The sequence below is a fragment of the Rhea pennata genome, chromosome 31 (assembly GCF_028389875.1).
Source record: "Rhea pennata isolate bPtePen1 chromosome 31, bPtePen1.pri, whole genome shotgun sequence".
NCBI lineage: Eukaryota > Metazoa > Chordata > Aves > Rheiformes > Rheidae > Rhea > Rhea pennata.
In genome coordinates, this window is record NC_084693.1 from 2,851,624 (window position 1) to 2,879,447 (window position 27,824).

Sequence of the window (27,824 nt, forward strand, 5' to 3'; positions counted from 1 at the left end):
ACCCTCTCCCCGCCCCTTCCGCCCGACGCCGGAAGGGACTGAGGCGCGGCGCGTGCGCAGCGCAGTGAGGGAAGATGGCGGACAACGCGAAGGGGAGGCCCGGGGCGGCGGCGCCTCCCGGCGGCAAAGCGCTGACGGCGGAGCAGGTACCGGGCACGGGGGGAGGGAGGGAGGGAACGGCCGGCTGGGCCGGGCCGGGGCGGGGCGGGGGCTGGGCTGGGCTGGGCTGGGCAGGGCCGCGCCGGGCCGCGCCGAGGCTGGGCACCACCATTGCCCTGGGGGCAGGAGCATGGCAGGGGGGGCTGGGCCGAACTATTGCACTGGGGAGGGGGAGAGGGGGCTGGGCAGGACCATGGCACTGGGGGAGGGTCTTGGCAGGACCATGGCACTGGTGGTGGGGGGGTCTGGGCAGGACCATGGTACTGGTTGGGGGGGGGGGGTCTGGGCAGGACCATGGTACTGGTTGGGGGGGGGTGTCTGGGCAGGACCATGGTACTGGTTGGGGGGGGGAGTCTGAGCAGGACCATGGCACTGGTGGGGGGGGTCTGGGCAGGACCATTGCAGTGGTGGTGGGGGGTCTGGGCAGGACCATGGCACTGGTGGGGGGGGGGAGTCTGGGCAGGACCATGGCACTGGTTGGGGGGGGTCTGGGCAGGACCATGGCACTGGGGGGGGGGGGCAGCTGGGCAGCACCACACTGAGGGTAGTCTGGGCAGGACCATTGCAGTGGTGGTGGCGGGTCTGGACATGACCATGGCATTTGGGGGGATCTGGGCAGGACCATTACACTGGGGAGGGGGAGGCTGGGCAGAGCCAATGAACTGGTGACGGGGGGTGGTGCTGAGCAGAACCATTGTGCGTGTTGGGGGGGGGGCATCATGGCACCGGGTGAGGGCCGGGTTGGGCCATTGCCCGGGGTGTGGAGGAGGCCGGGACATGGCCCAGGGCAGGGGACGTTCCCAGCCTCTGGCATCGTGTCCCCATCCCTGTCCCCGCAGGTGGTGGCCAGGTTCAACCGCCTGCGGCAGGAGCAGCGGGGCCTGGCCTCGAAGGCGGCCGAGCTGGAGCTGGAGCTGAACGAGCACAGGTGGGGAAGCGAGGCGCGCGCGTGGGGAGGCTGCGGCGGCAGCAGCAGCGGCGGGGGCTTCGCCACCTCACCCTCCTCTTCCTCCCAGCCTGGTGATCGAGACGCTGCGGGAGGTGGACCCCACCCGCAAGTGCTACCGCATGGTGGGCGGCATCTTGGTGGAACGAACCGTCAAGGAGGTGCTGCCAGCCCTGGAGAACAACAAGGAGCAGGTGACGGGGCCGACCTTCATCCCGGGGTCTTCGTGCCGCTGCCCTCGCTGCGGCGTCCCGCGGAGCCTCCCCCCGGGGCTCGCGGCTCCCTGCTCCAGGCGGGGCAGAGCAGGGCCAGCCTGATTTGCCGTGGGGTAACTCGGGAGATGCGGGAGCGAGGGCTGAGCTGTTCCTCCTGCTGCTTGGCCCCGTCTCATCTCTCCCCCCCTCTTTTTCAGATAAGTAAAATCATCGAAACGCTGAACCAGCAGCTGCAGACGAAGGGCCGGGAGCTGAACGACTTCCGGGAGAAGCACAACATCCGCCTCATGGGCGAGGACGACCAGAAGCAGCCCCCGAAGGAGAACGCCGAGGGGGCCGGAGCCAAAACCAGCTCGGCCGGAGTTCTGGTCTCCTAGGAGCTCGGTCACGCCGTCACGAAGGACTTTCCCCTCCTCTTAGCCTCCCTCTCCCTCCCTGTTATTATTTAGTGTTGTTTGTGTCATATTTTTGTTAAATAAATGTGGGGTTTTGGGTCACAAGCTGCGTTCCAGGGTTTTTTTTGGGGTGCCCCGCAGGCAGATCCGCCCTGGGCACGGAGGAGGGAAAAAAGGGGAGGTGGAGGGGAAAAACCCCAACCAGACACCCGGGGGAGGCAGCTGGGCCCCCGTCCCCCTCCCTCCGCTCTCCGCCGCGAGCGCTCGGTCGCATCCCTCCCCGGGGCGGCCGCGGCCAGCTCGGCCGGGCGTGGGAGCCGAACTGCTGCCACGGTTTTTTCCGGAGCCGACGGCTGCCGTGTGATGGCAACGGAAAAAAATGTCCAGGCAGAGCTTCCCCCCCCCCCCCCCCCCCCCACCTTCCCCAACCCCCCGGGAAAAAGCAAGCAGAGGGGCTGGGCGGCCGCCAGCGGCTGCAGCCGGGATTAGAGAAGGTTTAATTAAGTCCGATGCCGGGAACGGGGGGGGGGGGGGTGCCAGAGAGGGGGGGAAGAGCGGCGTCTCCATGGGGGTGTCGGCGGGGAACCTTGGCCCGGAGGACGCGGGCACCTTGGCCGGGGCCGGCGGCGGCCGGGTGCTGTTGACTGTACACAGCCCGCGGCCGCCGCTATCCGGCGCCGGCTCCGGCCGCCCGGCTCGGCCATAAATGCCGACGGCTCGCAGCGGCCGCTCCGCTCGCGCCATGGAGCCGCCCCTGCCGTCCCGCCTGGCCGAGGCCGAGAGCGAGAGCCAGCTGGGCCGCGTCCACGGCGTCTCGGGGCCCGGTAGGGGCAGCGGGTGTTGTCCCCCCCCCCTCACCCCGGCCTCAGCCCTGCGGGGGCTTAATGGCTTTTTTGGCCCCGAAACGGGGAGCTGACGCAGCCCGGCTTAATGCTGGCAGGCAAAGGCAGAGGGAGTGGGGGGGGGGGAGGGGGAGGCCCAGACACCAGAGCCCTGTAGAAGAGCTGGGGGGGCACCCGGACGCCGGGGCCCTATGTGGGAGCTGGGGGGGGGGTTGGATGCCGGGGCCCTGCAGGGGATCTGGGGGGCACCCGGACACCGGGGCCCTATGGGGGAGCTGGGGGGCACCTGGATGCTGGTGCCCTATGTGGGAGCTGGGGGGCGCCTGGATGCCGGGGCCCTGTGGGGGAGCTGGGGGGGGGCACCCGGATGCCAGGGCCCTATGGGGGAGCTGGGGGGCGCCTGGATGCCGGGGCCCTGTGGGGGAGCTGGGGGGCGCCTGGACACCAGGGCCCTATGGGGGAGCTGGGGGGCACCCGGACGCCTGGGCCCTATGGGGGAGCTGGGGGGCATCTGGATGCCGGGGCCCTATGTGGGAGCTGGGGGGCACCTGGATGCTGGGGCCCTATGGGGGAGCTGGGGGGGGGCACCCAGACACCAGGACCCTATGGGGGAGCTGGGGGGGGCACCCGGATGCCAGGGCCCTATGGGGAAGCTGGGGGGCACCTGGACGCTGGGGCCCTATGGGGGAGCTGGGGGGCGCCTGGACACCAGGGCCCTATGGGGGAGCTGGGGGGCACCCGGACGCCTGGGCCCTATGGGGGAGCTGGGGGGCACCTGGACGCCTGGGCCCTATGGGGGAGCTGGGGTGGGCACCTGGACGCCTGGGCCCTATGTGGGAGCTGGGGGGCACCTGGATGCTGGGGCCCTATGGGGGAGCTGGGGGGGAGCACCCAGACACCAGGACCCTATGGGGGAGCTGGGGGGGGCACCCGGATGCCAGGGCCCTATGGGGAAGCTGGGGGGCACCTGGACGCCTGGGCCCTATGGGGGAGCTGGGGGGCACCCGGACGCCTGGGCCCTATGGGGGAGCTGGGGGGGGCACCCGGATGCCAGGGCCCTATGGGGAAGCTGGGGGGCACCTGGACGCCTGGGCCCTATGGGGGAGCTGGGGGGCACCCGGACGCCAGGGCCCTATGGGGGAGCTGGGGGGCACCTGGATGCCGGGGCCCTATGTGGGAGCTGGGGTGGGCACCTGGACGCCTGGGCCCTATGGGGGAGCTGGGGGGCACCTGGATGCTGGGGCCCTATGGGGGAGCTGGGGGGGGCACCCAGATGCCGGGGCCCTGCGGGGGAGGGGGCAGGGCTGGTGTGGGGGTCTCAGCGTCCCCCCCCACCATGCCCCCGCAGTGGTGACCGCCAGCAGCATGGCCGGCGCCGCCATGTACGAGCTGGTCCGCGTGGGCCACGCTGAGCTGGTGGGGGAGATCATTCGGCTCGAGGGCGACCTGGCCACCATCCAGGTGTACGAGGAGACCTGTATCCTTCGGGTGCCCCCCACCCATTCCCACTCCCCCAGTCTCCATCTGCATCCCCATCTCCATCTGTGTTTCCATCTCCAGCTCTGTCTCCATTTCCATCTCTGTTTCCACCATCATCTCCATGTTTCCATCCTGGCCACCATCTTCATCTCCACCTCTGTCTCTGTCTTTCCAGCTCTGCTTCTGTCTCCATCTCTCTTCCCATCTCCACGTCTCCATCATCCTTTTCCACCTCCGTCTCCACCTCTCTCCTCCCTATGTGTTTCCATCTCCTGCTCCATTTCCACCTCTACCTACATCTTCGTCTCCTTCCTGCCCCTTTCCTGAGCGCCGGCCCAGCGGGTGTCTGCGTGGGCGACCCGGTGCTGCGCACGGGGAAGCCACTCTCCGTGGAGCTGGGTCCCGGCATCATGGGCTCCATCTTCGACGGGATCCAACGTCCCCTGAAGGACATCACGGAGCTGACCAAAACCATCTACATCCCTCGGGGCATCAACATCCCCGCGCTGGCCCGCGATGTCATGTGGGACTTTGCTCCCAGCAAGAATGTCTGGGTGAGCCGGGGCCACCCTGTCTCCCATGGGAGATGGCACCTGGGGTGGGCACAGAGCTGGGGAGGGGAGGCCATCCCCAGATGCAGTCCTGCACCCTCCCTAGAGCTGGGGACATGGAGGACACCCGTTGGCTGAGCAGCACCCTTGCGGCTTGGTCCGGAGGAGACACAACCTGGTGCCCGGGCACAGCTCCAGTGCCAGATCTCAAGGTCTTCCCAACCCAGGTGGGGAGCCACGTCACCGGCGGAGACGTCTACGGTGTGGTGACCGAGAACTCACTCATCCAGCACAAGATCATGGTGCCGCCACGGAGCCGGGGCACCGTCACCCACATCGCGCCCCCGGGGCACTACGACATCTCTGTAAGGGCTCTCGGGGCTGAGGCCGGGCTTCGAGGACGCTGGGGCTGTCCCGGTCCCACATCCCCGTGCCTGTCCCCTGCCAGGACGTGGTGCTGGAGCTGGACTTTGAGGGCACCAAGGAGAAGCTGACCATGATGCAGGTCTGGCCTGTAAGACAGACCCGGCCCGTGGCGGAGAAGCTGCCGGCCAACTACCCACTGCTGACGGGCCAGAGGGTCCTGGATGCCCTTTTCCCGTAGGTCTGGGGGTGGTGATGGGGCCTGGAGGACAGGGATAGGGATGGGGACGTGGAGAAGGATGAGGTCAAGGATAGCGGACAGGGATGGAGATGGAGGAGAAGGGGCCAAGGATGGAGGAGATGAGGGTAGAGATGGGAGCAGGGCTCCAGGATAGGGGACAGCGTTGGGGATGGGGACACGGATAGCGGATGGGGACAGGGATGGAGATGAGGAAGAGGAGAGGGATGGGGACAGGCAAGAGGGCAGCCAAGGGCTCATGGGGGGGTCTCACCTGCTCCTGACATGGATCCCAGGAGGGGACAAGACTGGGATGGGGACAGGGACAGCGGCCAGGTCCCCACGGCGTCCCGGTGCCCAGGTGCGTCCAGGGCGGCACCACGGCCATCCCGGGAGCCTTCGGCTGCGGCAAGACCGTCATCTCACAGTCGCTGTCCAAGTACTCCAACAGCGACGTCATCATCTACGTGGGCTGCGGCGAGCGGGGCAACGAGATGTCCGAGGTGCTGCGGGACTTCCCGGAGGTGAGCGGGGCGGGCGGGTGGCCCCCGGGGCCGCCGCGGTGCCGGCGGGCGCCGGGCGGCCGCCGCAGGTCGGCAGAGCGGGCAGCAGCGGCGACGGCGCCCGTGGTCCCTCGGCCCAGCTCACCATGGAGGTGGACGGGAGGACGGAGACCATCATGAAGCGCACGGCGTTGGTGGCCAACACCTCCAACATGCCCGTGGCCGCCCGCGAGGCCTCCATCTACACGGGTGAGCCGGGGCGGGCGCGGGTGGCAGCCGGGAGAGCCCGGCGCGGGCACACGGGCGACGCGGCGACCTGCGGCGCCCCGCAGGCATCACCCTCGCCGAGTACTTCCGCGACATGGGCTACCACGTCAGCATGATGGCCGACTCGACGTCGCGCTGGGCCGAGGCGCTGCGCGAGATCTCGGGCCGCCTGGCCGAGATGCCGGCGGGTGAGTGCCACGTCCCCCCCCACCCCCGTCCGCACCGCCCGCTGTGGGGCAGCCCCGAGGCCACTGGCGATGGGCTGAACGGCCGGGCCACCCTCCCTTGCGCAGACAGCGGCTACCCGGCGTACCTGGGCGCCCGCCTGGCGTCCTTCTACGAGCGAGCGGGGCGGGTGCGATGTCTGGGCAGCCCCGAGCGCAAGGGCAGCGTCAGCATCGTGGGCGCGTGAGTCGCCGCTGGGCGCGGGCATGCAGCATGGTGTGGTGGTGGGATGTGGTGCCCACCTGGGCACTGGTGGTGGTGGTGGTGACGGTGGTGATGGTGACGGTGGTGGTGGTGACGGTGGTGGTGGTGATGGTGGTGGTGATGGTGGTGGTGGCGATGGTGGTGGTGACAGTGATGGTGGTAGCGGTGGTGGTGATGGTGGCCACCTCACCGGGGGGTTGTCCCCACCGAGCGCGCTCGCCGCCCGTCTGTCTCCCGCAGCGTGTCCCCGCCGGGGGGGGACTTCTCCGACCCCGTGACTTCGGCCACGCTGGGCATTGTGCAGGTGAGCGGACTCCGTGTCCCTGCACCGCTCCTCCCACCCCGCCAATCCCGGAGCCCATTGCGGTCCCGGCGCCCATCCCGATGCCGTTCCCAGGTCTTCTGGGGGCTGGATAAGAAGCTGGCGCAGCGCAAGCACTTCCCCTCCGTCAACTGGCTCATCAGCTACAGCAAGTACCTGCGGGCGCTGGAGCAGCACTACGAGCGGCAGCACCCCGACTTCCCGGCCCTGCGCACCAAGGCCAAGGAGATCCTGCAGGAGGAGGAGGACCTGGCCGAGATCGTCCAGCTTGTGGGCAAGGTGCCCGCGGGGAATGCGGGCTGCCCCAGGGGAGGGGGGGGGGTCAGGTCCAGCAAAAGGGATGCGGAGAGGGGATATGGGGTGGGAGAGCGGCTGGAGATGGTGTGGAGGTGATGGTGATGGGAGGGAGATGAGGGATGGAAGGTGGGAGAGGGGCTGGAAGGAGGATATGGGGTGGAGATGAGGGACAGGGGATGGCGATGAAGGACAGGGGATGGGGATGAGGGACAGGGGATGGGGATGAGGGACAGGGAATGGAGAGGAGGGGATGGGGAAGGCGATGAGGGACAGGGGATGGCGATGAGGGGATGGGGATGGCGATGAGGGGATGGGGATGGGGATGAGGGACAGGGGATGGCGATGAGGGGATGGGGGTGGCGATGAGGGAATCAGGATGGTGATGGAGATGAGGGACGGGATGGAGATGAGGGACGGGATGGAGATGAGGGACAGGGAATGGAGAGGAGGGGATGAGGATGAAGATGGAGATGAGGGACAGGAGATGGAGATGAGGGAATGGGGACAGTGATGAGGGACAGGGGCTGGGAGAAGGGCTGGGCAGGGGGGAGGGAAGGGCACGGGGAGGGTGCGGGAGGGAGAGGAGCCCAGAGGCACCCAGAGGCCATTTTCCCCTGACCAGGCCTCCCTCGCCGAAGCCGACAAGATCACCCTGGAGGTGGCCAAGCTCATCAAGGACGACTTCCTGCAGCAGAACGGCTACTCGCCCTATGACAGGTACCCGCGCGGCCACCTCCGTGCCTGTCCCCTCCTGAAGCCCCCGCGTGCCACGGCCACCCCACGGCCGCCCCATGTTTCCCCTTCGCGCAGGTTCTGCCCCTTCTACAAGACGGTGGGGATGCTCCACAACATGGTCGCCTTCTACGAGCTGGCCCGGCACGCCGTGGAGGCCACGGCGCAGGCCGAGCGCAGGGTCACCTGGGCCACCATCCGCGAGAACCTGGGGGACATCCTCTACAAGCTGAGCGCCATGAAGTTCAAGGTAGGGCGGCGACACGGGGATGGAGGGAGGGAAGGGTTTGGTTGGGATGGCGGTGGGGACGGCCACCCATGGCCCGCGCCGCGTCCCCCACCCCCCACCCACCCATAGGACCCCGTGCGGGACGGCGAGGCCAAGATCACCGCCGATTACGCCCAGCTCCACGAGGAGATGCAGACGGCTTTCCGCAACCTGGAGGACTGAGTGGGGGGGGGGAAGGGAGCGCGTGTGGGGCGGCGGTGGTCCCCCGGCGCGGGGGGGACACGCGCACGCCGTCGGCGGTATAAAATAAACACCCGGCGGCGATTGTTCGCTTCCAGGTGTGGTTTCCCCCCGCAGCGCTGGGTGGGGACGTGTCCGGCCCCCGAGTGCCAAGGGCTCCCGGGCAGCGTGCCCTGGCTCTTGGCATCCCTGTTTGCCCCCCCCCCGGGGGGCTGTCGGTGTCACCCCTGGGGGGTGGGGTCCCAGTCCCTGTTTGCCCCCCCGGGGTGGTCGGTGTCACCTCGGGGGGGGGGCTCCTGGTCCCTATTTGCCCCCCGGGGGTGCTTGGTGTCACCCCAAGGGGGGTCCCACTCCCTGTTTGCCCCCCAGTGTTGCCTTGGGGGGGGTCCTCCCAGTCACTATCTGCTCCCTGGGGGTGCTTGGTGTCACTCCCGAGGGGGGGTCCCAGTCCCTATATGCCCCCCAGGGTGATCAATGTCACCTTTGGGGGGGGTCATCTGGTCACTATCTACCCCCCCGGGGGTAGTCGGTGTCACCTCGGGGGGGGGGTCCCAGTGCCCATCTGCCCCCCAGGGTGGTCAGTGTCACGTCGGGGGGCAGAGTCCTGGTCCCGGTTTGCCCCCCACAGTGGTCGGTGTCACCTCGGGGGAGGGGGTCCCGGTTTGCCTCCTGGGGGTGGTCAGTGTCGCCTCGGGGGGGGGTCCCAGTGCCTATCTGCCCCCCGGGGTGGTCAGTGTCACCCCGGGGGGGGGAGGGTCCCGGTCCCTGTTTGCCCTGGGGGGGGGCCGTCCGTCGCCACCCGGGGCGGTGCCTCCTCTCATCCCCCCCCCCCCCGCGCCCGCCCGCCCGGAGCCGCCGGGGCCGCGGGAGGCAGATGCGGGTCCTGCTGCTGCTCCTGGGGCTCGGCGCCGCCCTGCTGCGGCCCAGTGAGGACCAGGGGGGGGGCGGCACCGGGGGCACCGGAGGGGGGGCAGCGGCACGGGGAAGGGGCAGCGGCATCGGGAGTAGCGGGGACACCGGGAGCAGCGGGAGCACCGCGGGGCACCGGGAGTAGCGGGGGGGGGGGGGGGGTAGCGGCACCACGGGGGAGTGGGGACACCGGGGGGGCGGAGGAAGTGGGGACACCGAGGGAAACGGGGACACTGGAGACAGCGGGAGCACCGGAGGCTCCGGGGACACCGGGGGCCGCAGCGGCACCGCCGAGAGCGGCGGCACTGGGGGCACCGAGAGGAGCGAGGACACGGGGCACCGAGAGGAGTGGGGACGCCGGGGACACTGGGAGGAGCGGGAGCACCGGGGACACCGGGAGCACCGGGGACACGGGGCACCGAGAGGAGTGGGGACGCCGGGGACACTGGGAGGAGCGGGAGCACCGGGGACACCGGGAGCACCGGGGACGCCGGGGGCACTGGGAGGAGTGGGGACGCCGGGGACTGGGAGGAGCGGGAGCACCGGGGACACCGGGAGCACCGGGGACACGGGGCACCGAGAGGAGTGGGGACGCCGGGGACACTGGGAGAAGCGGGAGCACCGGGGACACCGGGAGCACCGGGGACGCCGGGGGCACCGAGAGGAGTGGGGACGCCGGGGACTGGGAGGAGCGGGAGCACCGGGGACACCGGGAGCACCGGGGACACGGGGCACCGAGAGGAGTGGGGACGCCGGGGACACTGGGAGGAGCGGGAGCACCGGGGACACCGGGAGCACCGGGGACGCCGGGGGCACTGGGAGGAGCGGGGACGCCGGGGACACCGAGAGGAGTGGGGACACTGGGGACACTGGGAGCACCGGGAGGAGCGGGAGCACCGGGAGCACCGGGAGGAGCAGCGACACTGGGGACACTGGGAGGAGTGGGAGCACCAGGGACACCGGGAGCACCGGGGACACCGGGGGCACCGAGAGGAGCACCGGGGACACCGGGGGCACCGGGAGGAGCGGGGACACCGGGGACACCGAGAGGAGCACCGGGACACTGGGGGCACCGGGAGGAGCGGGGACACCGGGGACACCGAGAGGAGCACCGGGGACACTGGGGGCACCGGGAGGAGCGGGGACACCGGGGACACCGAGAGGAGCACCGGGGACACTGGGGGCACCGGGAGGAGCGGGGACACCGGGGACACCGAGAGGAGCACCGGGGACACTGGGGGCACCGGGAGGAGCGGGAACGCCGGGGACACTGCGAGGAGCGGGAGCACCGGGGGCACCGGGAGCACCGGGGGCGGCGGCGGCGGTGCTGAGCGCGGCGCCCCGCAGGCGGCCGCGCGGCGGCGGCGGCGGCCTCGACGGCGGCGGCGGCTGCAGCCTCGACGGCGGCGGCGGGCGGCGGCGGCGGCTGCGCGGCGGCGGCGTGCGGCAGCGGCCTGGGCGGCGCGGCGCGGGCGGCGGCGGCGGCGGGCGGCGCGGCGCGGCTCGGCTGCGGGCCGCGGCGGCTGCGGGCGCGGCTCGGCGCGCTCCTCGCCGTGCACTGGCGCCGCGGCGGCTCCGCCGTGTGCAGCCGCGTGCGCGGCGCCGCCGCCCGCTGCAGCCCGCGCTACGCCCGGCGAGCCGCGCTCGCCGCCCGGCCCGGCTCGGCGCTCACGCTGCGCCGCCTGCGGGGCGCCGACGGCGGCGCTTACACCTGCCTGCTGCTGGGCGAGCGGGACTGCGCCTGCTGGGAGGTGACGCTCGCCGTCGCCGGTAGGTGGCGCCGCGCCGCGCCCGTCCCCGTGGCGTCGGGCCGCGCGCCGCCTCAAGGCCTCCTCCTTGCTTCTCCGCAGGCGGCACCCGCGGCGAGCCCGCCCGGCCCGCGCCGCTCTTCCTCCTCCTCCTCCTCCTCCTGCTGCTGCTGCTGCGCCTCGTCCTCGCGGGCGCCCCGCTGCTGCCCTGACGGGCGGGCGGGCGTGTGCGCGTGTGCGCATGTGCGCGTGCAAAGGCGGGCGGGCCTCTGCACGTGTGCGTGTGCGCCCGAGGTGTGAGCGTGTGCGGGCGAGCGTGCGTGTGAAGGCGTGAGTGAGTGTGCACGCGCGTCCGTGGGCATGCACGCGCACACGCGCGTGCTGCTGAGCGTGTGTGCATGCGCAACGGCGCGCGTGCCTGTGAGCATGCCAATGCGTCTGAGGCGTGAGTGTGCGTGTTTGGTGTCAGCGCATGTGCGTGCACATCCATGGGTGTGTAAGGGTGTGCATGCACATGCATGCGTGCTGCTGAGTGTGTGTGCATGTGCAACAGTGCACATGCCTTTGAGCATGCCAATGCATCTGAGGCGGGAGTGCATGCGTGTGCACGTGTGCGAGCATGCATGTGAGGTGTCAGTGCACGTGCATGTACATCCATGGGTGTGCATGGGTGTGTATGCATGTGCTTGTACGCTGCTGAGTGTGTGTGCATGTGCAGTGGTGTGTGTCTTTGCATGTGTGCCTGCATCTGAGGCATGAGTGCATGTGTGTGCACACATGTGAGTGTGCACACTCATGTGCATGTGAGGCGTGGGTGCATGTGCAGGCACTTAGGTGAGTGTGCAGGTGTGTGTGCATGCATGTGCTTGTGTGCTGCAGTGTATGCACACGTGAGGGTGTGCATGCTCTTGTGTGTGCACCTGCGTGTGAGGTGTGAATGCATGTGTGTGCACACACAGGTCTTTGTGCGCACACACGTGTGAGATGAGTGCCTCTGTGTGCACACACATGAGCGTGCACATGTTTGTGAGCACACAGGTGTTTGCACATAGGTGTCTGTGTGTGTGTGAGCGTGTGCGTGCCTGAGGCTGGTTGCACGTGTGTGCACACGTGCTTGCATTTGCTTGTGCACCCCCCGGGGGCATGCGCTCCTCCCCGTGTGCGTGCGGGAGGCGTGCACACACGCAGCAGAGCACACGCGCGGGCACGAGAGCGTCGCGGCGGCGGCGTGACTGCGAGAGGCGCTCCGCCGCCCCCGGCGTCCCCGATGTCCCCGGCGTCCCCCGTGTCCCCACCGTCTCTCCGGAGCAAGTCCCAAGCCCGGCTGGGACTGATCCTGCCCGCGGCGACGGTGCCCCGGTGGCCCTCAGGGTGCTGGTGCCCACGCTGGCCGTGCTCCTGCAGCAGGATCCTCCCTGCTGCGGGAGACGGGGCTGGATGGGGCCCCCGGAGCAGATGGCACCGCGGGCCGGATGTCACCCCGAGCAGCATGCCACCCTGGAGCAGGTGGCACCTCGTGCTGGGTGTCACCCCGAGCTGGATGGCACCCTGCACCGCCGGGGACCCTGGGCTGGATGCCACCCTGGGCTGAATGCCACTTGTGCTGGATGGGACCCGGTGCAGGACACGCAGACCCCAGACCTGATGGGACCTGGGGCAGATGGCACCTCAGAGCAGATGGCACCCTGGAGCAGTTGGCACCTTGGGCCGGATGGCACCCTGGAGCAGATGGCACCCTGGAGCAATGGCACCTCGGGGCAGTTGGCACCTTGGGGCGGATGGCACCCTGGAGCAGATGGCACCCTGGAGCAGATGGCACCTCGGGGCAGTTGGCACCCTAGGCTGGATTCGCCCCCCGCCCCCCACTCCTGCCACCCGGGACCCTGAGCCGGGTGTCACCCTGGGTCAGATGACACCTTAGGGTGGGTGCCACCCCAACGCTGGAGGCCACCTTGGGCTGCAGCACCACCCTCAGCAGCCCCCTGCCCCCCGCCCCCGGGAGGGGGGGGGGGGGGGCCAGGAAAGTGCCCGCTCGGCGTTTTCCCGCGCCGCCCGGCGTCAGCACTTCGGGCCGGGCCGCGGCGCCGAGACCTTTCCAGGCCTTTGTGGCGCCGGACAACGGCGGCGCCGGCGCCCGGCCCGAGCCTTTAACCGCCGCCGGGTGCCCCCCTCCCCGGCACCGCTCAGTCGCGCGCGGACGCACGGCCGGGACGGACAGAGGCGCCTTTCAGCGCCGCTGGGCGCTGAAGGTGGGTGAGCGGGACCCCGGGCTGGATGCCACCCCCGGGGACCATGTGGGACGCTGGCCCTACGTGTCCCCTCTCCTGGGTGGGGTGGGCGGGCATGTCTTGGTCCCTGTCCTCGCCTGTGCCACCCCACCCTGGGTGCCACCCGGATGCTTCGAGGTGGCCCTAGAAGTGGCAGCCCTGGAGGTGCCACCCCTGGGTACACCCACAAGCCCCAGAGATGCCACCCTAGGTGCCTCAGTGTCCCCAGAGATGCCACCAGCCTCCCCCAGTGTCCCTGGAGATGCCACCCTGGGTGCCCCTGTGTCCCCTGGAGAGGACGCCAACCCCTGGAGTCCCTGGAGATGTCACCCTGGGTGGCCCCCAGTGTCCCCACAGATGCCACCCTCTGTCCCTCCACATCCCTAGAGGTGCCACCACTGGAACCCCCAGTGCCCTTTGGAGATGACACCCCAGGTATTCCTGGTGTCCCCAGAGATGCCACCCCATGTTCTCCAGCATCCCCAGAGAAGCCACCATGGGTGCCCTCGCTGTGCCCTGGAGATGCCACCAGCAGAGGTCCCCTGGAGTGCCACCCTGTGTACCCCAGCGTGCCCAGATACGCCACCGATAGTGCTCCCGGCACCCCCAGAGATGCCACCACCCCGCGTCCCCCAAGCTGCTGCCCCCGGGTGGGACCCCCACTGCCCCATGCCCCCCAGACCAGGGTGGGGGGTGGTCAATGGGCTTCCCAGCGTGCGGGGTCCCCAAGGTGGCCATGGGGGGGGGGGGAGAAGGAGGGAGGGAGGCTGGCAGCACCCAGAGGTGCCACCAGCCCCCCCGCCCCCGCCCCCCCGGCTGTGCCCAGGGCCGCGGCAATGCCGGCCCGCGGTGGGCTGCTGTGTGCCACCTCCGGCCTGGCGCTGCTGCTCGCTGCCACCGCCACCGACTTCTGGCTGCAGTACCGGGCGCCCGGCGGCCCCGGCTGCCAGGGCCTCTGGCGCGTCTGCCTGGGCGGCGCCTGCCACCCGCACCCTGGCACGCCGGGTAGGTGCCTGCGGCGCGGGTGGTGGCGGGCACTGCTGCGCTGAGCTGTGCCCAGTCTCGGGGGAGGGGGGTGGCGCTGGGGCTGGGCACTGGTGTGCTGAGCTGTGCCCGGTCTCTGGGGGGGGGGTGGCGCTGGGGCTGGGCACTGGTGTGCTGAGCTGTGCCCGGTCTCTGGGGGGGGGGTGGCTCTGGCGCTGGGGCTGGGCACTGCTGTGCTGAGCTGTGCCTGGTCTCTGTGTGGGGGGGTGGTGCTGGGGCTGGGCACTGGTGCGCTGAGCTGTGCCTGGTCTCTGTGTGGGGGGGTGGTGCTGGGGCCTGGCACTGCTGTGCTGAGCTGTGCCCAGTCTCTGCCGGGGGGGGGCGTGGTGGCGGTGCTGGGGCCAGGCACAGCTGCGCTGAGCTGTACCCGGTCTCTGCGAAGGGGTGGTGCTGGGGCTGGGCACTGGTGCGCTGAGCTGGGCCTGGTCTCTGTGCGGGGGGGGGGGGGGCGTGGTGGCGGTGCTGGGGCCTGGCACAGCTGCGCTGAGCTGTGCCCGGTCTCTGTGAAGGGGTGGTGCTGGGGCTGGGCACTGGTGTGCTGAGCTGTGCCTGGTCTCTGCCGGGGGGGGGGCGTGGTGGCGGTGCTGGGGCCTGGCACAGCTGCGCTGAGCTGTACCCGGTCTCTGAGAAGGGGTGGTGCTGGGGCTGGGCACTGGTGCGCTGAGCTGTGCCTGGTCTCTGCAGACCTGGCTGGGTGTTCACAGCCCCATCCCCGTGCTGCCACTGGTGTTGGGGTGAGGGGTCGCGGGACGGGTGGTGCTGGGGGGGGGAGGGAGGGGGGGCACGGCTGCTCGGGCGCCCCGAGGCGCCCCCAACACGCGTCCCCTCCCGCAGCGCTCTGGGACGCCACGCGGGTGCTCATGCTGCTCTCCGTGCTCTCCACCACGGCCGCCATCGCCCTGGGGCTCTCCGCCGCCAGCAGCGGCGCCCCGCGGCTGCGCCTCCGCATGGCCGGCGCCACCCTGCTCGTGGCCGGTACGCGGGGGGCCGGGCGTGCCGTTCCCAGGGAGAAGGGACCCCGGGGTGGGGGCTGCGGGGGTGGGGGGGCCAGTATGCGGGGGGCCGGGCGTGCCATCCCCAGGGAGAGGGGACACCGGGGTGGAGGGTGCGGGGGTTGGGGGGGGCGGTCTCTGCAGGGCTGAGCTCTGCCCGCTCACTGCTGTACTGAGCTGTGCCCGGTCTCTGCTGGGCTGAGCTCATTGCAGGGCTGAGGTGTACCTGGTGTCTGCAGGGGCCGGGGTATACCTGGTGTCTGCAGAGCTGGGGGGGGGGGTCTGCAGGGCTGGGGTATACCTGGTGTCTGCAGGGCTGAGCTCCGCCCACTCACTGCTGTACTGAGCTGTGGCCGGTCTCTGCTGTACTGAGCTGTGCCTGGGTGCTGTCTGCACCCAGCCACTGGCAGTGCTACCCCCTTGACAAGGCCCCTGCCTGCCTCCCCACAGGGTTCTTGGCGCTGCTGGGCCTGGCGGTGTTCACGGCCGTGACGGTGAGCGTCTTTGGGAAGCACCACGCTGACTGGCGCTTCTCCTGGTCCTACATCCTGGGCTGGATCGCCGTCGTCCTCGTTGTCTCGGCAGGTAGCAGCGCCAGCCCAGGCCCACTCACTGCTGGGCCGAGCTGTGCACGGTCTCTGCTGTGCCAAGGGCATCCAGGGGTGTGGGGCTGCTGCAAGGGCACCCGTGCCTGCGCCAAGCCACCCCACTGCCCCATGGCCTTGTCTCTCCCTCCAGGACTCTTCCACGTCTGCGCCGCCTCCAAGGACCTGACTCCGGAGAGCTCCGAAGTGGCAGGTGCCTGATGGCTGCTGAGACCCTGCTCCTGTCCTCAGCCCTTTGCCCGCAGCCTGCTGCCCCGTGGGCAGCTGGGGTGCAGGTCACTGCTGGCCTGAGCTGTGCCCGGTCTCTGCGGACCTGAACCCCCCGGCTCTCCCACCCCATTACCCTCCCCTTTCCCCCGCAATGTAAGCGCTGCCCTGCCATGCTAATAAACCGCTGTGCGCCCCCCCCCCCCCCCCCCCCCGTAGCCTGGTGCTGTTGTATCCGGGGGGATTTCGGGACCCCCGTGGTTGTTCTGTTTCTCTGCCTGGGCATCATGTGCCCCCCTCCACCCCCAAATTGGTGCCCCGCCCCCGTCTGGGCAAGGATGGGGTAGCTCCCCCCAAATGGAGGGTGATAGGGTGCCAGGGAGCACCGGCAGGGGGGACGACCCCTGAGGAGGGCGTGGGGGAGAAGGCTGTTCCCAGGTGGGCCCCACCCTTCGCGTCGGGAGCTCTTGCCCTTTTAAGGCCCCGCCCGAGGCCCCGCCCCTGCCCCAACCTGCCGGACCGGTCCGCCCCGCCCGACCCCGCCCCTGAGGCCCCGCCCCACCACCCCAGGCCCCGCCCTCGGGCCCCGCCCCCGCCACCCCGGCCCCGCCCCGCCCCGTCCCGTCCCGGCTCAGCCGCGAAGCACCGGCCCCTTCGCCGCGCACGGCCCGGTTCGGCCCGGAGCGGCCCGGTTCGGCTCGGCTCGGTTCGATCCGGTCCGACCCGGTTCGGCTCGGTTCGGTCCGGCCCGGTCCGGCTCGGTTCGGCCAGGCCCGGCCCGGCCCGACCCGGTTCGGCTCGGTTCGGCCCGGCCCGACCCGACCCGGTTCGGCTCCGTTCGGCCCGGATGGTGCTGGCCGGGAGCCGAGCAGCGCCGTGAGCCCGCAGGTGCCCGCATGGCCCCCCGCGGGATGCGGCCCGGGACGCCCTGCTGCCTCCTCCTCCTCCTCCTCCTCGCTGCCACCGGTAAGACCCCGGTCCCGGTCCCGGTCCCTGTCCCGGCCCCGGTCCCGGCCCCGGCTCGGTCCCGGCTGCCCCTGGGCTGGGCAACCCAGAGCAGGGAGCAACTGGGAGGCCCCGGCCCCGCTGGCGCTGGGGCACCGGGACCCGGGGAGGCGGAGCGGGGGCCCAGGCATCCGGGCGGGGGTGGGGGGGATGCACATGTGTGTGCGCGCACAGGTGTGTGCACCTGCGCGTGTGCGCACTTTAGCGTGTGCGTGTACCTGCGCGCAGCGGCGCCCGTGCGTGCCGGTGTGCATGGGTGGCTGTGCAGGTGTGCGTGCGTGTGTGTGTGTGCATGAGTGTGCTTGGGTGTGTGTGCCAGCGTGCATGGGTGTGCGCGTGTGAGTGGGCCGGATGCCCCCGGGGTGTGTGTGTGTGTGTGTGCGCGTGTGCACACCCCGTGCGTGGGGGGTGTGCGTGTGCAGGTGCCTATGCTTGAGTGCGGGTGTGCCCGCGTGTGCGCACAGGCACCTGTGTGTGTGTGTGTGTGTGTGTGTGTGTGTCCCCGTGGGGCACGCCAGGACCCCGGCCCACGTCCTCCTTCCTCAGCCTCGGGAGAGGGGCGCTGAGGGGGACACAGAGCGGGGGACACTGGGGGGACGGGGCTGGTCCCTCTGGGGACATGGTGGGGACATGGCTGGGGACACGGGGGGGGGCAGGACTGGTGGGGGGGACATTTGGGCAGAGGGACAGTGTGGGGACAGGACAGCCCTGGTTGGGGGGAAGGCACCACTGGAGGGGCAGGGACAGGGCTGGCAGAAGATCCCGGACGCCTGGGCTCCCTCCTGGGCGCTGCACCCAGGGGTGCCGGGGAGGGGATGAGCCCCACCCCCACCGTGCCTCAGTTTCCCCTTACATACTGGGGGGGCTGCAGGGGCTGGAGCCAACTGGTGGCAGGGGTGTGGGGGGGAGGGGAAACGATGACGGCTGACGGACCCAGGCGTCCAGGGCCCCGTGGGAACAGCCCCAGGGCAGTGGGTGACGTCACGGGAGCGGGGTGCAACCCCCCCCACATACACGCACACACACACACACACACAACCGCGGGTCCCACCGTGACGCGACTGGGGTGGGGGGCCGCGGGGTGCCGTGCCCATCCCCTGGCGTCAGGCCTGCACCCGCCCCGGCACCCCGACCGGTCGGGTGGGTGCCGCTGGCGCTGCATGGTGGCGAGGGGGGGAACCGCCTGCGTGTGCAAAGGAGAGGGGGGACGTGTGAGCGTGCACGCACGCTCGCAGGAGTGTACGTGCACACGCGTGTGCAAGGGAGAGGGAGGACGTGTGAGCGTGCATGCGGGAGCGCACATGCGTGTGCAAGGGAGAGAGGGCACGTGTGTGCACGCGTGCCAGAGCAGGGGTGGGGGGGGGGCACCCGCGCGTGCGAGCGCCTGGACGTGTAACGGGAGGAAATCCGGTGCGTGTGAGCGGCGCGGAGGGGAAACTGAGGCAGGGAGACGGCGGCGACGGGCGCGCGCGGCCGGTCGGGCCGGTTTCCGGCCCCGTTCTGCCCCTGCCCCCGGAGTCGCCCCCGATTCGGGGTGCCCGGATGCCCCGCGCCGGCCGATTTCCGGCCGAGGGGCAGAGTTAAGGGTAAACCGCTGCGGAGGTGGTGGTGGTGGGGGGGGGAGCAGCGGCCCCAAGCCGGTGCCCAGCGCTCCGGCTGCTCGGAGCACCCCGGGGTGCTGGAGCCGGGCGGGCCGTGGGAGGCGGCGGCGCAGGGGAGTGGATCCCTCGCAAGCCGCGGCAGGGCCCCGGCATCCGAGCGGGCCGGTTTAGCTGGCCTCTCCGGCCCGGGCGCTTCGCCGCAGGCGGGCGCGTTCCCGGCGGCGGTGGCAGCGGCGGCGGCGCGGGCTGCAGCCGGGCCGACCGGCTCGGCAGGGTGCCCCGGCCCTGCCCTTAACCCGCCCGCGCCTGGCGGATTCCCCCCCCCCCCCATCCGCTCCCAACCCCGGACGCCTGGGCCCCTTGACGCTCCTTGGGGGATCGGGCCGTTCCCGGGGTCCGGAGGGGGGGGCGGTGAGCGTCCCCGTGCACAGGAGCGTGCGCCTCTGGAGACGGGTGACGTGTGAGCATATGTGCAAGTGTGCGAGCACCCTATATGGAGGCGTGCAAGCGTGCAAAGGTGTGTGTGGACACACGTGCACCGGAAAGTGGGCTTGAGCGCATACGAGTGTGCCTGTGCGTGTGAACGCAAACGTGCACGTATGTATGAGCACGTTCGAGCATGTGTGGGCGTGCATAAGTGTGCACAAAAACCTAGGTGCGTGTGCAGGCATACAGGAGTGCTTGCAAATGCATGTGAATGTGCACAAGTGCGTGTGAGAATACCCAAGTGTGTATGATAAGCGCAAGATTGCGTATGTCTGAGTGTGCCCACCTATGCCCAAGTGTGTGTGAGTGTGCCCAAGCATGCGTGAGCATGCCCGAGTTTGCCCAATCATGTATGAGCGTACATGAACATGTGCAAGCACACCCAAGAGTAAGTGTGCCCAAGTGTGCATGACCATGCTGACACAAATGTGAGCGTGCTTGAGTGTGCAGGGATTTGTGTGAGCGGGTCCAAGTATGCACGAGCATGCCAAACTATGCATGGATGTGCGTGAGTGTGCCCAAGTGTGCATGAGCGTGCCAAAGCATGAATAGATGTTTGTGAGCGTACACAAGTGTGTGTGAGTTTGCCCAAGTGTGCATGAGCATGCCAAGGCATGCCAAAGCATGCCCAAGCATGCATGGATGTTTGAAAGTGCCCAAGCGTGTGCAAATGTGCCCAAGCATGCATGAGCACGCCAAAGCATGCACAGATGTTTGAGAGTGCGCATGTGTGCAATCATGCATGAGCATGCCAAAGCATGCATGGATGTTTGTGAGCATGCACAAGCATGTGCAAGCCTGCCCAAGTGTGCATGAGCATGCCAAAGAATGCATGGATGTTTGAGAGTGTGCATGGGTACATGAGCATGCCAAAGCATGCAAGAGCGTGCCCAAGCATACATGGATGTTTGAGAGTGCCAAGGAATGTGCAAGCGTGCCAAAGCGTGCATGAGCATGCCAAAGCGTGTACAAGTGTGCCCAAGCATGCATGGATGTTTGAGAGTGTGCATGTGTGCATGAACATGCCAAAGTGTGCAAGAATGTCGAGAATGTTGAGAGTGCCAAGGAATGTGCAAGCATGCCCAAGTGTGCACGAGCATGCCAAAGCATGCACGAGCGTGCCGAAGCATGCATGGATGTTTTTGAGAGTGCCCAAATATGTGCAAGCGTGCACAAGCATGCCAAATCATGAACAAGCGTGCCCAAGCATGCATGGATGCTTGCAACTGCCCAAGCATGTGCAAGCATGCGTAAGCATGCACAAGCATGCCAAAACATGCACAAGTGTGCCCAAGCATGCATGGATGTTTTTGAGAGTGCCCAAGCGTGTGCAGACATGCTCAAGCGTGCATGAGCATGCCAAAACATGCACAAGCGTACCCAATCATGCATGGATGTTTTTGAGTGCCCAAGTGTGCCCAAGCATGCCAAAGCGTGCCCGAGTGTGCCCAAGCATGCATGGGTGTTTGAGAGTGCCCAAGCGCGTGCAAGCGTGTCCAAGCATGCCAAAGTGTGCACGAGCGTGCCCAAGCATGCATGGGTGTTTGAGAGTGCCCAAGCGCGTGCAAGCTTGCCCAAGCATGCCAAAGCGTGCACGAGCGTGCCCAAGCACGCGTGCATGTTTGCGCGGGCCGTGGGAGCGCGCGGGGAGGACGCGGGCGCCGCTGCCACCCTGGCTGCCCGCAGGCTGCCGCTCGGGCGTGGTGGAGGTGGAGCGCAGCGTGACGGCGGTGCTGGGCCAGGACGTGGTGCTGCCGTGCCGCTACCGGGCGCAGGAGGACGAGAAGGTGGTGCAGGTGACGTGGCTGAAGCAGGGCCCCGGCGGGCACGGCGCCGAGGTGGCCGTGCTCAACCTGGAGCACGGCGAGCACGTGCAGGAGCCCTACGCGGGGCGGGTGCTGCGGCGGGCGCCCGGCGCCCTGGAGGACGGCGCCATCGTCCTCAAGAACGCCGTGCAGGGCGACGAGGGCGACTACGAGTGCCGCCTCATCACCTTCCCCCTGGGCAGCTTCGAGGGGCGCCTCACCCTCAAGGTGCTGGGTGAGTGCCCGCCGGCGGGCGCTGGGAGCGGGCACGGGGCGGTGGGGACTGGGCACGGGGCAAGGAGGACTGAGCGTGGGGTGATGGCCACAGGGCGGTGGGCGCTGGGCGTGGAGCTGCGGGTTTCAGGTCATGGGTGCCGGGCTGTGGGCACCAGGGACTGGGCGCTGGGACCCGGGCATCAAGAACCAAAGACTGGGCAAGCGGCCCTGGGCAGTGAGCACCAGGGACCGGGCACTGAGACCTGGGCACTGGGCAGTGGGAGCTGGGCACCAAGGACTCGGGGCCAGGACATGGGCACCGGGCAGTGGGCACCAGGGACTGGGAGCTGGGCACCAAGGACCGGGCAGTGGGACCTGGGCACCGGGCAGTGGGAGCTGGGCACCAAGGACTAGGCACCAGGACCTGGGCACCGGGCAGTGGGAGCTGGGCACTGGGAGCTGGGCACCAAGGACCGGACAGTGGGACCTGGGCACTGGGCAGTGGGACCTGGGCACCAAGGACTAGGGGCCAGGACATGGGCACCGGGCAGTGGGAGCTGGGCACTGGGAGCTGGGTACCAAGGACCGGGCAGTGGGAGCTGGGCACTGGGCAGTGGGAGCTGGGCACCAAGGACTGGGCACCAGGACCTGGGCAGTGGGACCTGGACACCAAGGACTGGGACCTGGGCACTAGGCAGTGGAACCTGGGCACCAAGGATTGGGCAGTGGGACCTGGGCACCAGGGATTGGGGCCTGGGCACCGGGCAGTGGGACCTGGGCACCAGGACCTGAGCAGTGGGACCTGGGCACCAAGGACTGGGCAGTGGGACCTTGTCACCGGGCAGTGGGACCTTGGCACTGAGCAGTGGGACCTGGGCACCAAGGACTGGGACCAGGGCACGGGGCAGTGGGTGAGGAGCCCTGGGCACCAGTCGCGGGCAGCGTCTGACACGGCCGCCCGCCCCAGTGCCGCCGCTGCCCATCCTGAACGTGGGGCCGCCGCTGGAGGAGGGCCAGGGCCAGACGCTGGCGGCCTCGTGTACGGCGGAGGGCAACCCGGCGCCCACGGTGCGCTGGGAGACGGCGGTGCGGGGCACCGAGGCCGTGCACCGCGCCACGCACGCCCGCTCCGCCTCCGTCACCAGCAAGTTCTTCCTGGTGCCCGGGCGCAGCATGAACGGCCAGAGCCTCACCTGCGTCGTCGCCCACCCCGGCCTGAACCACGAGAAGAGGATCACCCACCTGCTCAGCGTCGCCTGTGCGGCCCGGCGGCGGGGATGCGGCGGGGCACCAGGGCAATGGGGAGACGTGGGGGCATGGAGGGACATGGAGGGGATGGAGGACATGGGCATGGAGGGACATTGGGGACATGGAGGACATGAGCATGGAGGGACGTGGAGGAGGTGGAGGACATGGGCATGGAGGGACGTTGGGGACATGGAGGACATGAGCATGGAAGGACGTGGAGGAGATGGAGGACATGGACATGGAGGGACATGGAGGAGGTGGGAAACCTAGGGGGGCATGGAGGGACGTGGAGGACATGGGCATGGAGAGACATTGGGGTCATGGAAGGACATGGAGGGCCTCAGGGACTTGGGGGGTGTGGAGGGACATGGCCATGGAGAGACATGGAGGATGTGGGGGCCTTGGGGAACACCAGGGCACTGGGGGGTATGAGGGACATAGGGAGCACCAGGGCACTGGGGGGACGTGGAGGGACATGAGGGACATGGGGTGCATGGAGGGATATAAAGGACATGGAAGCACATGGCGGGGTGTGGAGGACACAAGCATGGAGGGACATGGAGGGTGTTGGGGGCTTGGGGAACAGCAGGGCACTGGGGGGCATGGAGGACATAAGGGGCAGCAGAGCACTGGAGGACATGGGGGATTTGGGGGGGCACGGAGAGACACGAGGGGCACCAGGGCAGTTGGGGGCGTGAGGGCTTGGGGGGCACCAGGCTATCAGGGTGCTTGGAGGGCTGTGGGACAAAGGGGGACTTGGGATACGTGAAGACGTGGTACATGGAGGGACACGGGACTTGGGGGGTCTGGAGGGACAGGTGACGTGAGGAGACATGGGGACATGGAGGGGCAAAAGGGATGAGGGGGGACTTTGGGGACATGGAGGGACATGGGGATGTGGGGCATGGAGGCATGAAGGGGCATGGGGGACTGGGGGACATGGTGGACATGGAGGGACATGGGAGGGACGTGGAAGACGGTGGCCATGCAGAAACTTGAGGGGACTTGAGGGACATGGAAGACATGACGGGCATGGGGGGCACCTGGAGGGACTTGGGGGACATCGGGGGGGGGGCAGCGGGGCCTTGCTGGGCTGCGGTGGCATGGGGGATGGTGGTGGCCCTTGTCCCCTCCCCGTGCCCTCACGGTCCCCTTGTCCCCAGACCTCTCGGATGCCTCGGTGCTGGGGCACACGGAGAACTGGCAGGAGGGGATGGAGGGCGCCACGCTGACCTGCCTGGGTGACGGCAACCCCCCGCCCACCTACAACTGGACACGGTGAGGACGCGCGGGTGTGCCGGGACGGGGTGCGGCGCCGAGGAGGAGGTGGGCGGGTGTCACCATGGGCGCAGCGAGACGGGACCCGGGTGTCCTGGTGCGCGGCAGTGTCCCTGCCGTGCTGCGTAACCTGCCTGCGCGTCCGTGTCCCTGCCGTGTCCCCGTGCGTCCGTGTCCCCGTCATGCCATCCGCCCTGTGCCCACCTCTGTGTCCCTGCTGTGTCCCAGTGCGTCTGTGTCCCCGTCATGCCATCTGCCCTGTGCCCACCTCCGTGTCCCTGCCGTGTCCCCGTGCATCCATGTCCCTGTCATGCCATCCGCCCTGTGCCCACCTCCATGGCCCGTGTCCCCGTGTGTCCGTGTCCCCGTCATGCCATCTGCCCTGTGCCCACCTCCGTGTCCCTGCTGTGTCCCCGTGCATCCGTGTCCCCGTCATGCCATCCGCCCTGTGCCCACCTCCGTGTCCCTGCTGTGTCCCAGTGCGTCCGTGTCCCCGTCATACCATCTGCCCTGTGCCCACCTCCGTGTCCCTGCTGTGTCCCAGTGCATCCGTGTCCCTGTCATGCCATCTGCCCTGTGTCCACTTGCATGTCCCTGCTGTGTCCCCATGTGTCCGTGTCCCCGTCATGCCATCCGCCCTGTGCCCACCTCCGTGGCCCTGCTGTGTCCCAGTGCGTCCGTGTCCCCGTCATACCATCTGCCCTGTGCCCACCTCCGTGGCCCTGCTGTGTCCCCATGTGTCCATGTCCCCGTCATGCCATCCGCCCTATGCCCACCTCCGTGGCCCGTGCCCGTGGCCCTGCCCGTGCCCGCGCCGAGGAGCCCATGGGGCGGCGAGCGGCGCCATGCCCGGGCAAGTCCCGGGCGGCCGCGGGCTGGGGCACGGCGGCAGCTGCCCGGGCACTGTGGGAACCGCGCCGGCGCTCTGCTCTCGGCGCCTGCCCGGGCACGCCGCGGTGCCAGTGGCAGCGGGAGGGGACGGGCTTCATGGTGTCGCCCCGCGCCGCAGGCTCGACGCCCCGCTGCCCGCCGGCGTGCGGGCGAAGGGGGACACGCTCGTCTTCCAGCGGCCCCTCGAGGTGGCCGACGCCGGGGACTACGTGTGCCGCATCGCCAACGGCGTCGCCGCCAAGGAGGCCCGCGCCAACGTCAGCGTAAGGAGCAGAGCCGCAGGTGGGTGCCGGGGACCCCGGCGGGCACCCGGGGAGCCCGGGGTTTGGCGTCCGGGACACCCGGATGGCACCCGGGGAGCCCGGGGTTTGGCGTCCGGGCTGGGGGCCATGCGGAGGGATTTGGAGGGTCTCTGCCACTTCCACCCTCCTGTCCGTGCGTCTGTCCCCGGGCTCTTCTCTCCCTGCCCCTCTATCCGTCCTTCCTGCCGCTTCTCTCCATCCATCCTTCCATCCCTTCGCAGGCACTTTGCCCATCTGTCCGTCGGTCCGTCCATCCTCTGCTTTCTCCTCACTATCTTCTCTTCCTCCCCAGTCTTCTGCATGTCAACCCACCTGTCTGTCCACTTGTCTGTCCATCCATCCACCCACTCATCCATCCACCCATCGGCCTGTCCATCCATCCAGCCATCCATCCATCTGTCCCCTCTCACTTTTCACCATCCTTCCACCTGTCTTTCCATCTGTTTGTTCATCATCCATCCATGCAGCCATGTCCATTCATCTGTCCAGCCGGCTCCTCATCCATCCATCCACCCCGCCACTTCTCTCTGTCCGTCCACTTGTCTGTCCTTTCATCCATTCATTTTTCTGTTCATCCATGTACCCACCAACCCAACCATCTACTCATCCACGCACTCATCCATCTACTCATCCATCCATCCATTACTCACCCATCTACTCATCCATCCACCCATCTACTCATCCTTCCACCCATCTACTCATCCTTCCACCCTCTGCCACATCTCTCCATCCCTCTCCCTCCACCCATCGCTCCGTGTGTCTGGGCCCATCTCATGGGGTGTCCGCGCAGATAATGAGGTGCGCCAGGTGGACCTGGTCTCGGCCTCGGTGGTGGTGGTGGGTGTCGTCGCCGCCGTCCTGCTCTGCGTCCTTGTCATCGTCATCATCGTCATGGCCCTCTACCACAAGCGCAAGACCAAGCGCATCTCTGAGAAGTAGTAAGAGCCGGGTAGGGGCACAGGGAGGGAGGTGCGGGTGCCCGGGGGGTGGGAGGGTGGCCCTGGTGGGTGCTGGGGATGGGAGGTGGTATGGGTGGGGGCCCTTCTGCCCGCTCTCAGGGCTGCTGCCGCTGTGCCCGCAGCGAGGAGGAGCTGACGCTGACCCGGGAGAACTCCATCCGGCGCCTGCACTCCAGCCACAGCACCGACACGCGCACCCAGGTGGGCACACGGGACCCGGGGGTGCTGCAGACCGGGGTGCCCGAGGAGGCTTGGGGATTGGGGTGCCCAATGAATGTTGGGTATCTGGGTGCATGGGGTGCTGCATATTGGGGTGCTAAAGGGGGGGCTGGGCAATGGGGTGCGCCGGGGGGCTGGGCTGTGGGTGCTGGGTAGGAGGGTGCAATGGGGGCATGGGCAGAGGCTGGGCATTGGGGTCATTAGCATTGGGGTGCCTGGGGTGCTGGAGGGGGCAAACGGGGTGCCTGGGGAGCTGGTAGCGGGGTGTGCAGGGCATTGGGGTGTCACCGTGGGGTGCTGAGGGTCCCCGCCTGGTGGGACCCTTTGGGGTGCTGCAGCAAGAGGGGTTGAACCTACCGCTGCGCCAAATGCCCCCCCACCCCCACCCCGGGGCGTCGCTGGGTGCCCGTGCCCGGCGCCGCGCGTTGCTCACGGCGGCTCTTGCAGCTGGAGGAGACGCTGCAGCTGCGCGCCGAGAGCCGGCAGGGCAGCCTGCGCGGGGACAGCCTGCGCGGGGACAGCCTGCGCGGCACCAGCATCTGCTCCGCCATGGTGAGAGCGTGGGCGCGCCGTGGGCACCCACCTGCCCGCCAGCCCATCCGCCGGGTGCTCGCGCCGCGCACCCGCCCACCCGCCGGCCGGCCGGCTTCTGGCCCCTTTCTCTGCCGCTCTCGCGCATGTGCAAACCGCCCTTGCGCGTGTGCCGACCCCCTTCCGGCGTGCAAACGCCTTCTGCACGTGCCAACGCCCTGGTGCATGTGCAAAGCTCCTTCCAGCGTGCGCAATCCGCCTTGCACGTGTGCCAACCCCTTTCCATGTGTGCAAAGCTCCTTTCAGGGTGCAAACCCCTTCTGCCTGTGCCAACCCCCCTTCCATGTGTGCAAATGTCCTTTCAGCGTGCACAATCCCCCTTGCGCGTGTGTAAACCTCCCTCCAGCGTGCAAACCCCTTCTGCACGTGCCAACTCCCTTGCATGTATGCAAACCTCCTTCTAGCGTGCAAACCTCTTCTGCACGTGCCAATCCTCTTGCACGTGCGCAACCTCCCTCCAGCATGCAAACCCCTTCTGCACGTGCCAATCCCCTTGCACGTGTGCAAACCTCCTTCCGGCATGCACAATCCCCCTTGCACGTGTGTAAATCCCCCTGGCACGTGTGCCACCCGCCTTTCAGCGCTCCGACGCCCCTGCGCGCCCGCAAGCCCCTTTTGCGCGCGAGCGTTTGCACCCGCGGGCACCGAGCTGCGTGCCACCCTTAGGTGCAGCGGCGCCACGCCTGGCTTGCCGATGTGGGGCGTTGGGGGGAGCGGGGGGGGGGGTCCCTCGGCGGCGAGGTGGGTGGGGGGGACACCCCGTCCTCACTGCCGGCGCCTGCAGAGCGAGGAAGCCGAGGGACGCAGCTACTCGACGCTCTCGACGGTGCGGGAGATCGAGACGCAGACGGAGGTGCCCGCGGCTCCGCTGCTGCCCGCCCCGCGGGGCAAGGCGCCGAAGGAGGAGGAGGAGGAGGAGGAGGAGGAAGAGGACGGCGGCGGCGGCGGCGGCGACGGCGGCGACAACCCCATCAAGCAGGCCATGACCCACTTCGTGCAGGAGAACGGCATGCTCCAGGCCAAACCCACCACCAACGGCATCTACATCAACGGCCGCGGGCACCTGGTGTGAGCGCGGTGGCCGCCACGGCACGGCATGGCACGGCACGGCACGGCACGGCACGGCACGCAGGACATGGCAGGGGGCGGTGGTGGCAGCGGTGGGGGGACGGCAGGGTGAGGGGATCACCTGCCCCCCCGTTGTCCCCCACCCCGCTCTTTCCTCCTGGGCTCCCCTCTCTGCC

General features: G+C 69.2%; 4 protein-coding genes across 8 annotated transcripts; all 4 read left to right on the forward strand.

The window, feature by feature from the left end:
* The first annotated feature begins 38 nt into the window (after window positions 1-38).
* Window positions 39-1,820, forward strand: PFDN2 (prefoldin subunit 2). Its single transcript, XM_062597943.1, has 4 exons — window positions 39-146; window positions 999-1,087; window positions 1,176-1,299; window positions 1,518-1,820. The coding sequence occupies exons 1-4, from the start codon at window positions 75-77 to the stop codon at window positions 1,695-1,697; spliced, it is 465 nt and encodes a 154-aa protein (XP_062453927.1). The 5' UTR covers window positions 39-74; the 3' UTR covers window positions 1,698-1,820.
* Window positions 1,821-2,308: 488 nt separating this feature from the next.
* On the forward strand, window positions 2,309-8,189 carry LOC134152409 (V-type proton ATPase catalytic subunit A-like). Of its 2 annotated transcripts, none has more exons than XM_062597739.1 (14): window positions 2,309-2,539; window positions 3,906-4,034; window positions 4,376-4,590; window positions 4,815-4,952; window positions 5,036-5,187; window positions 5,550-5,712; window positions 5,832-5,940; window positions 6,024-6,146; window positions 6,252-6,366; window positions 6,628-6,691; window positions 6,785-6,988; window positions 7,629-7,723; window positions 7,817-7,988; window positions 8,097-8,189. In XM_062597739.1, the coding sequence occupies exons 1-14, from the start codon at window positions 2,422-2,424 to the stop codon at window positions 8,187-8,189; spliced, it is 1,890 nt and encodes a 629-aa protein (XP_062453723.1). In that variant the 5' UTR covers window positions 2,309-2,421. The 2 variants fall into 2 exon arrangements, with proteins under 2 accessions (XP_062453723.1, XP_062453724.1); XM_062597740.1 differs by having other exon boundaries at window positions 7,645-7,723; window positions 8,097-8,184.
* Window positions 8,190-9,069: 880 nt separating this feature from the next.
* LOC134152465 (lens fiber membrane intrinsic protein-like) lies at window positions 9,070-16,180 on the forward strand. 4 transcript variants are annotated; one of them, XM_062597875.1, is made up of 6 exons: window positions 9,070-9,133; window positions 10,967-13,113; window positions 13,958-14,136; window positions 15,010-15,150; window positions 15,618-15,752; window positions 15,906-16,180. In XM_062597875.1, the coding sequence occupies exons 3-6, from the start codon at window positions 13,968-13,970 to the stop codon at window positions 15,971-15,973; spliced, it is 513 nt and encodes a 170-aa protein (XP_062453859.1). In that variant the 5' UTR covers window positions 9,070-9,133; window positions 10,967-13,113; window positions 13,958-13,967; the 3' UTR covers window positions 15,974-16,180. The 4 variants fall into 4 exon arrangements, with proteins under 4 accessions (XP_062453859.1, XP_062453855.1, XP_062453856.1 ...); XM_062597871.1 differs by lacking the exons at window positions 9,070-9,133; window positions 10,967-13,113 and having other exon boundaries at window positions 13,130-14,136; XM_062597872.1 differs by lacking the exons at window positions 9,070-9,133; window positions 10,967-13,113 and having other exon boundaries at window positions 13,130-14,136; window positions 15,618-15,661.
* A 667-nt stretch (window positions 16,181-16,847) lies between these two features.
* On the forward strand, window positions 16,848-27,652 carry NECTIN4 (nectin cell adhesion molecule 4). Its single transcript, XM_062597995.1, has 9 exons — window positions 16,848-16,945; window positions 20,758-21,111; window positions 22,060-22,350; window positions 23,504-23,618; window positions 24,628-24,791; window positions 25,602-25,749; window positions 25,893-25,971; window positions 26,437-26,541; window positions 27,365-27,652. Exons 1-9 carry the CDS (start codon window positions 16,876-16,878, stop codon window positions 27,650-27,652), a joined length of 1,614 nt encoding a protein of 537 aa, XP_062453979.1. The 5' UTR covers window positions 16,848-16,875.
* The last annotated feature ends 172 nt before the right edge of the window (window positions 27,653-27,824 follow it).

Excerpts from the sequence above, each read along its gene's own strand:
- NECTIN4 (XM_062597995.1), top strand. The coding sequence starts at position 16,876 with ATGGCCCCCCGCGGGATGCGGCCCGGGACGCCCTGCTGCCTCCTCCTC. Across the intron at positions 21,112-22,059 it reads CCTCACCCTCAAGGTGCTGG|TGCCGCCGCTGCCCATCCTG; the intron begins GTGAGTGCCCGC and ends CGCCCGCCCCAG. Across the intron at positions 22,351-23,503 it reads CCACCTGCTCAGCGTCGCCT|ACCTCTCGGATGCCTCGGTG; the intron begins GTGCGGCCCGGC and ends CCTTGTCCCCAG.
- PFDN2 (XM_062597943.1), top strand. The coding sequence starts at position 75 with ATGGCGGACAACGCGAAGGGGAGGCCCGGGGCGGCGGCGCCTCCCGGC. Across the intron at positions 147-998 it reads AAGCGCTGACGGCGGAGCAG|GTGGTGGCCAGGTTCAACCG; the intron begins GTACCGGGCACG and ends CTGTCCCCGCAG. Across the intron at positions 1,300-1,517 it reads TGGAGAACAACAAGGAGCAG|ATAAGTAAAATCATCGAAAC; the intron begins GTGACGGGGCCG and ends CCTCTTTTTCAG.
- LOC134152409 (XM_062597739.1), top strand. The coding sequence starts at position 2,422 with ATGCCGACGGCTCGCAGCGGCCGCTCCGCTCGCGCCATGGAGCCGCCC. Across the intron at positions 4,035-4,375 it reads CCAGGTGTACGAGGAGACCT|CGGGTGTCTGCGTGGGCGAC; the intron begins GTATCCTTCGGG and ends GCGCCGGCCCAG. Across the intron at positions 6,692-6,784 it reads CCACGCTGGGCATTGTGCAG|GTCTTCTGGGGGCTGGATAA; the intron begins GTGAGCGGACTC and ends TGCCGTTCCCAG.
- LOC134152465 (XM_062597871.1), top strand. The coding sequence starts at position 13,260 with ATGCTTCGAGGTGGCCCTAGAAGTGGCAGCCCTGGAGGTGCCACCCCT. Across the intron at positions 14,137-15,009 it reads CCCGCACCCTGGCACGCCGG|CGCTCTGGGACGCCACGCGG; the intron begins GTAGGTGCCTGC and ends CCCCTCCCGCAG. Across the intron at positions 15,151-15,617 it reads CGCCACCCTGCTCGTGGCCG|GGTTCTTGGCGCTGCTGGGC; the intron begins GTACGCGGGGGG and ends GCCTCCCCACAG.